Raw genomic sequence first — 8,047 nt, 5'->3', positions numbered from 1 at the left:
CTAAGCGTGAGTAACCGATGCGGTACTTATCTGAGCCATACTTGTACGAAGAGTTGTTTTGGTGTGTTCCTTTGTGTTTTTGAGGTCCCTGGCCCCACTGGAGAGGACAGCGTGGGTGAGCCGTGGGTTGACCGGAAGTACGGACGAAGGACCTGATAGGAAGCACCGTTCGCTAGTAGAACAGTGGCCCTGTGGGGAAACGGAAACACAGGTGAGCCAGGGAAGAGGAATCAACACGCCGGGCATGTGATTACACACATCTTACTCTCATTGGCGGTCCAGTTACTGCCCAACCATCCTCTCAAGGTCGTCGTAGCCAGGTGGCAAGGGCGATTTAAAAACCACGTGAAGTTTATAAGAGTGCTGTGGGTGAGTTTCACTGATTGATGGTGTTTACGCTTTACTTGCTGTGTGTATGCTGTGCTTGTAGCGTTCAAACTGCCTAGCCTCAGACGAGTCGCGAGACGACGACATCCGTTGTGGCCTGGGTCCTAAGGAGAGCGAGAATATTTAGCCCTGTGCCCGGGGCGTGTCCACGAGAGCTTTATTTATCCATAGAGCAGACAGTGGTGAAGCCCAGTGAGTATTACCAAGAGTGTACTGTGCGGACTGTGGGTTGTAGCAGTGGATGTACTGACCTTTCCACCAGAAGCTCGTGGTGAGCGGAGCCCCGACGAAAGTTCGCCCCAACTCGTGACCCCGGTTGGTGAAGAAGGAGGGGGAGTTCGGGAAGCGTTCGGCTCCGTGTCATCAGCCCCACTAGTCCCTACGACGCCCGGACAGTTTGAGTGGATGGGCGAAGGAATACGGTGTACCAGCACTGCAGCGAAAGCCCACTGTTTGTAAGGAAAGCTCTGTGTACGAAGATCCCCAGTACTGTGAGTAACGTGACCTGTAAAGTAAACCTGTTCTGTGCTTATAGCAAATACCTACCTGTACAAGTGAAGCTCTGTGTGTGTACGAAGATCCCCAGTACTGTGAGTAACGTGACCTGTAAAGTAAACCTGTTCTGTGCTTATAGCAAATACCTACCTGTACAAGTGAAGCTTGTGCTGTACTTTGTCTACGCTGTGTTGCTGCTTTGCAGATGAACCAGGCTGGTTGGATCGTGCTATTGGGGTGGTCTTGGGAAACTCCTCGAGGTGGAAGAGTTGAGAGGGTTGTGACCCTTAGCACAGTTGGGTCCGCCCTCGGGGTGTGACACTTGCATTCTTTTTATATTGAAAAAATTTACTGTACTGCATGTGTCATAATATTTGAGTAAATGAAAAATTCCTTTGCACTTCATTGCAACCTGAATTTCCATTAGACACATAAAGGTGAATCCCCCATCCTCTCCCAATTATTACAGGCCATTTCAGACATGCTCTCACCAGAACTCACACACATAATCAACATAATTTCCATCCACTTTCAAGCAGGCCATGGTCACTCCATTAGATTAGATAAGTCCATACATACATTTTTCATCTCCGTGCGTCCTGTAACTCTGTCTGACGCACCCACTGCTAGCCTAGCTTAGCACATGACTGAAAGTAAATGGCTCCAGCTAGCATACTTCTCTCAATAAGTGACAAAATAACACCAACATTTTCCTATTTATATGTTGTATTTGTATGGTCACAGCATGTACAAATAACAAGGTCGTATGAGACACATCCATTTTTTACCGTATACATACTGTGGACTATATTCTCAGAAGGCAAAGCACTGCTACTTGGGCATTAAAAAGATTTCACATAGAGACTTAAACTTAAGCTGTTGTGGTTTAAATTACTCCAGGTATCTTAAGTCAGGTGCAAAGAGGGAATTTGTACCACAGCTGTGGTGAGCCATACCACAGTTGCACTTATATATTTAAGTTTAATCAACTTAAAATGACAAATTATTTAAACTTTCTTGACTTGAGAAGTTGCTATAAATTATAAAAATAAAGTTGAAATAAGTTAAGCTAAATCAACTTAATTTTTATCAATTTAAGCAACTGCTTACTAGACAAGCAGTTGAAACACTCAAAACAATAACGCTACAAATAGGGATGACATAGAGAAACAATATTTGGTTGGCCAAATTAAGTTAAAAGTTTTTCAAAGAACTAGTTCCTTTTTACTTTTTATAGGTTTTTTAGTTTATTTTGTCCTTCTTTATGGCATTCCAGCATCTATGGCCATATTCTTGCTAGAACCGTCAATCCATACAAAAGTTTTAATTCAGACAGAGGTTGGAGGAGGGACAATTTGGCATCTCCAATTAGTATAAACTTGCATGTTTTGGGCCTGTGGGAGGAAACCGGAGTAGCCGGAGTAAACCCACGCTGACACAGGGAGAACATGCAAACTCCACACAGAAAGGCCACCTGACCTAGCCGGGGCTCGAACCGGGGACCTTCTTGCTGTGAGGCAAAAGTGTTGAATTTGAGTGTTGATTTATTAATTTTTATTATTTTATTTATTTATTTATTTAATACAGATAAATAATACAACAAAACCACCCACATTACTCATATTCCCTAGATATATTATGTGTTTTCTTTATTTATTTAACCTTTATTTAACCAGCAAAATCATATTGAGATATCAGTTCCTCAAGAGAGACCTGGTCAACTATATTTTGTAACTTTTGTAACTAGCTTCTGTGATGGTCGTGACTAGCTAGTTTCTCCTAATTTGTGGTTCAGCAGAGTTATGTTGTTGTGCGGGAAACACCCCCCTGAGTTCCAGATGGGAAAGTAGTATTGGACCATCTAGCATGCTCTTCTATTGTTGCTTCGATCAAACCTATGGGCTTACATTATAAAACAAACAGTTATAAAACTTTATTCCATTACATCATCCATGGACATGATTTGGGAGTCCTGTTGGATCAATTTCTACAGCGAAGTTGAAGACTACAACTACCATTTTTCCATGGTTTCACAGTGTGATCAAGTAAGAGTACACTGATGTATGCCAGGGCACTGGTGGCTGCCATGACAGCTGTATGCCGATGTCTGTAAGGTGCCTGGTGTAAGAAGCGGTAAGTGGGCAACCCGCAACTTTAAGTGAGAGTAGTAATTGTAGCTGCACTGGTTCAATAAAATAATGCCCACGCATCGTACTGATGTCGTTTGAATTTATTTTCACACTCTCTCACTCGCTCTCTCTTCAAACACCGTGAAAACTATAAAAAATATAAACATATAATATTCAAATACACATCTCACAGTCATAATAAACATCCACAAAACGCAATCCTTTCATAATTAGTCCCAATCACGACATTACAATACACAATACACTTATACACAAGACGATATATATAATACATAACACATCTTACATAACAGCACATGAACAACATTATAACATTTAACACAATATTAACACAGTTACCGTGTGCGCCTTTTGAACCACATGCAGATAAATCTTAGTTATTTGTGGAAGCCGATCATGTCAGCATGTTAACGTGTCCATGTCGTTGCTACACTCTGTCCCACAATTCCATAGTCCCGCGCTAGAACACTGGCGTCACGTGTACATCACGTAGTTTTAAAGAAACATGCACATAGACTTCCTTAACATTACATGTTACATTTTTACCTTCTGTTTAAATTTTCATTAATTGAAATGAACTTGAATTAATAACAAAAAACATTTAAACTGTCTTACAGACATTTACAGTAATGTGTATTCATAACGTTTACATCTGTATCCGCTTTAGGGTTCTCCCTCTCGTTCTGGGCCGTGAATACGTCTGCCGCTTACCTTTCGCGCTGTTTTAGGACGGTTTCACATTTGGTGCGATTGCCTGGTCCGAACCCGAGTTTGATTGCTCCCCCCTCCCCATGCCCCCCATGGACTTTGTTCACATATTATTTTTGCATCCGAACCGCGGTACGCTTGCATCATCAAGCTGCAGCAACGCGTTCTCATGTTGCTTGGCAACCGCTGTAAACGAGAAGACGACAAGTGTGATTGACTAACTGCAACCAGAGAGATGATTTCTGAATGCCTCCGCAAAAATTGACGTTGGCGGACAGACCGCGTTGTCATCGAAACGACTTTAGTATGTTTGCGGCAGACAGACGAAAGTGCGTTTCTGTCTTATTTCTTTGAAAACAAAACCTAAGGTTTAAAAAAAATAAGAACAAAACTCAAGCCAGTTTTGTTTCAAAATTTGTTTGCTGTATGTGACTACTTGTTTATGCAACGTGCCCTTGTGTGTGTGTGTGTGTGTGTGTGTGTGTGTGCGTGCGTGCGTGCGTGTGTGTGTGTGTGTGTGTGGCCCAAATAATACACTGTGAGAGAGTGGAGCGGTATGTGTAATTAACCCTCCCAATGCTTTATTTTCTGTGCTGTTTATGTGTAGTATTAATGGTCACTACTGTAGAGGAATTGTGAGCAGTAGTTTAAACCATCCATTAAATGTGCTTATTTATGTTCTGTTAAGTGTCTTTAACCTGTATTTTTGGTTTATCGCAGGAGCTGGGGTCCCACGGGTGACAGGAAATTCTGCAGTGGTGGTGGTGCTTCTCATCGTGTGCTGTGTAACATCTTGTGTGGTTTGAGTGCACTTTGGTGTGTGTGTGGTTGTGTGGAAGTGTGCATGCTCGAACTAAACTCTGTCCTCTGCCGTTGGGAGCCTCAGCCCTGCTGGTAACATTTGTTTTTCTTTATTTTTATTCTATATTTTTGTTATTAATATTGTGTCTTCCTCTTTCTTTTAGAGGAGTATGAGTACTTGGTGTCTTTTAAATTTAGTGTTTTAAATATTTGTATCAATAAAATTTTGTAACATTTTGCATTATACCCACGTCTCCTGCCTACTTTATTATAAGGGACCGAACCTGTGTCCTTCACCCATCATTTTGGGTCATTTGAAATTTCCCCGGGTGGAATTCCCGGGGTGGCGTAGTCGGAGTTTGAAATCTTAGGCTCATGTGGTCTCTCTAGTACCGCTCTGCTACAATCGGAACGCATTGAAGTCGGGGGTAGGATATTTTACGACATAATATACAAAATCCGAGTAGACTGGATAAGCGTCCTCTTGCTGTGAAAATTACATATTGTGCTTTTAAACCAATTCAGTAATGCATTTCCCATACAACTCTCTGCTTATGATGCATCATTGGAGAAACTAGCTTGTCATGAAAACACGGTTGCACATCTGTTGTTCGACTCACGTTGGTTCAACAACATAGTTATTGACGTCACATACATGTTATGACGTCTACTAGGCTACTTTATCTGTTCAATATCGAAAAAACATCTAGTTATTGCCGTAAATAAGGAACATGGCACCTAATGACAAGTTTTGATTTATTTCCTGACATTTCTTTCAATCTCAGTTCCTTTACTTTGGTCGCCCTTGGCGTAGGCTACTACACGCACTTGCGTTTCACAACTCTTTTCCTCAATGGCTCTGGTGAGGCAAGTGTGGACCAAACTCCTGACATGGTGGGCCGATATAAGGAACAGAAAAATGATTCAATACATTGCTTAGGTCATGAATAATTGCTACAGTGTTACACATTCATATGATTTCAATGCAAAACATTCACGGATCTTAAAGCAAGAAAGTGAATCTCTATAATAAAAATAAAAGCATGCATATCAAACTAGCGATTTACAGAATAAATCATTATAATTCATATTCAACATTTATTTAAAAAAAAGAAGAGATTCATTTGTATCTTCCTCACATGATAATCCCTAAAGCAACCAGCAGCGGTAGGAAAATAAGAAAACCCATGAATGTGTGGAGACTTCCTGTAAAACAAAAACAGAACATGATGTCACAAATGTTTTTCAGCTACAGTACTGAACGTTAGACAAATTCATAAGTTTAGCTTCAATGATTTTACTTCTGTGCATGTATGTGGAAAATCACTACAGTACACTAACAGTAGACCAATAAAAAAGATACAACTGTATGGTAAAGATCCATAGTTTTACAGATATCAGTGACAACAGACACACTTTTTTATTTATAACACACCTGCAAAATTGACGATAAACACTTTTTTGGACTCTCCTAGAGGGTTTGTAGCAGTGCATGTGTAGTTTCCTGGAGTCAGGGTAGAGGATGAGAGCACTGCTGAACTTTTCATCTCTTTTAAATGCTCTGAGGACCAGGAGTAAATAGCAGGTGGATTTGCTGCTACTTTACAGTTCAGAGTGACGTCTCCATCTGTTTTCTTAATGATCTCCACTAAATTAATGTGTTGTGGTGAATCTAGAGAGGACAGAATTTAACTTCTTAACACACTTAGTATTATAATGTAGTATTCATTCATGCACTCATAGCAGAAATACATTATATAGTAGTTAATTAATGCATGTAGTATAACAGTTATCCATAACCATTCCAATACTTCATTCACAACTGAAGTCATGAGATTGCACATTACATTGGTTGTTTTTAAACATGCATTTAACATCTTAAATGTTGGGCAATTGATAGAGTATACTTACACGGTACTGTAATCTGAATAGATTTAGATTTCATTTTAAGAGGAGGTTGAGGTCCATCTGCTCCCAGTTCCAGCTCTGCTTCACATCTGTACTGAGCTCCATCATCAGATCTGTTTGCAGTGATCTCAAGTGTAGATGTTTTAGTCACTGGAGTCTTGATGGTGTCATTGAAGGTCTCATTATACACCTCTGTCTCTCCTTTAAACCATTTCACAATGAGATTCTTAACAGGAGCCACATTTATGATGACACACTGGAATTCATACCATGATCCCTCGGTCATTGGTCCTCTGTGATCCACTGTGCTGATGAAGACACTATCTGGAGTCTCTGTGAAAGAAGATTTTAAAAGCCTGATATTACATCATTGAATGTAGATATTATATTCTGTATTTCAGTTAAACTCAAACTCAAACTCACTGTAAATAGTGATTGGGAGAAAAGTTGAACATTGTTTCTTATCATAGTGCATGTAGCACTGTGGCTTTATTTCCCATTGTCTCAGGTTGGACACTTTCCAGGAGATCAGTTTGGCTTTGGTCATGGGTACTGATCCTTCAGGGGCTTCCCAGCCCATCCCATCATGTGTGACATCAGTGCTACAATCCACTGAAACAGAGCTGCCGTACTCCACAACAACACTCGGTGGGTTGAGCTTTATAGGACATGTAGCTTGTATACCTGTTAAATATGACTATTAAAGAGGGACGTTTTATAATCACAGTACTTAAATATAAAAGAAACTTTGGTGATACTTTTTAAGTTCGGTTATGTAAATGCAATATACTGTACTGTTACCAAGAAATACATGGAGCAAGTTCACATGTTTTATAAGAAATGAGAGAAAACACTCATACCCCTGGCTTCACAAACAAGGTTTTATCCAAGACTAAAACACATGTTTGAGCTGATGTGTCTCAGCTGAAAATAACTTGCACTGACAGATCTTAAAGGGATAGTTGACTTTAAAATGAAAATTCTGTCATCATTTACTCATCCTCATGTTGTTATAAACCTGTATGAATTTCTTTTTTCTGATGAACACAAAGGAAGTCTATGGTCACTCATTTACCGCTGTGTGTTTACCATCATTTCTCAAAATATCTTCATTTGTGTTCATCAGAAAAAAAGAAATTCATACAGGTTTATAACAACATGAGGATGAGTAAATGATGACAGAATTTTCATTTTCAAGTCAACTATCCCTTTAAAATATCCATTGATTTGTCTCAAGATAAACACCAGTAATGTTGTTTACCAGAATGTTTATAAAAGATGCGTAAAAGTTTTAATTTAATTAAGGTTTAATCCCGACTTTAGCTCAGCCATCTCTGTGAATGCAAGCCTTCAAATATTAATCGTAAACTTTATTATAAAAAGTTTACTGACACCACCAGCTGATTATATAGAAAACGAATTTAAGTCAACATACAAACCTGTGAGAGTCACTAACTGAGAAAGCGCCGAGAGATAAAAAAGTCCAAACAAACTTTGAAGCATGTCGTTTAGATTATCAGACTAAAAGTGAAATTTAACAAGATATCTTCATAACTGAACTTGTCACTCTACTGAGATCTGTAACGGTTTAGATTTAA

General features: G+C 39.6%; 1 protein-coding gene across 2 annotated transcripts; it reads right to left on the bottom strand.

Moving 5' to 3' along the window:
• Positions 1-2,494: 2,494 nt before the first annotated feature.
• On the bottom strand, positions 2,495-8,047 carry LOC135735658 (cell adhesion molecule 1-like). 2 transcript variants are annotated; one of them, XM_065254175.2, is made up of 6 exons: positions 7,889-8,047; positions 6,873-7,133; positions 6,453-6,782; positions 5,977-6,213; positions 5,681-5,747; positions 2,495-5,427 (listed from the first exon to the last, which is right to left on the bottom strand). In XM_065254175.2, the coding sequence occupies exons 1-6, from the start codon at positions 7,950-7,952 to the stop codon at positions 5,298-5,300; spliced, it is 1,089 nt and encodes a 362-aa protein (XP_065110247.1). In that variant the 5' UTR covers positions 7,953-8,047; the 3' UTR covers positions 2,495-5,297. The 2 variants fall into 2 exon arrangements, with proteins under 2 accessions (XP_065110247.1, XP_065110319.1); XM_065254247.2 differs by having other exon boundaries at positions 6,873-7,146; positions 7,889-8,026.

The sequence above is a fragment of the Paramisgurnus dabryanus genome, chromosome 3 (genome assembly GCF_030506205.2).
Source record: "Paramisgurnus dabryanus chromosome 3, PD_genome_1.1, whole genome shotgun sequence".
In the NCBI taxonomy this organism is placed as follows: domain Eukaryota; kingdom Metazoa; phylum Chordata; class Actinopteri; order Cypriniformes; family Cobitidae; genus Paramisgurnus; species Paramisgurnus dabryanus.
This window is presented reverse-complemented; position numbering and strand designations above follow the sequence as displayed.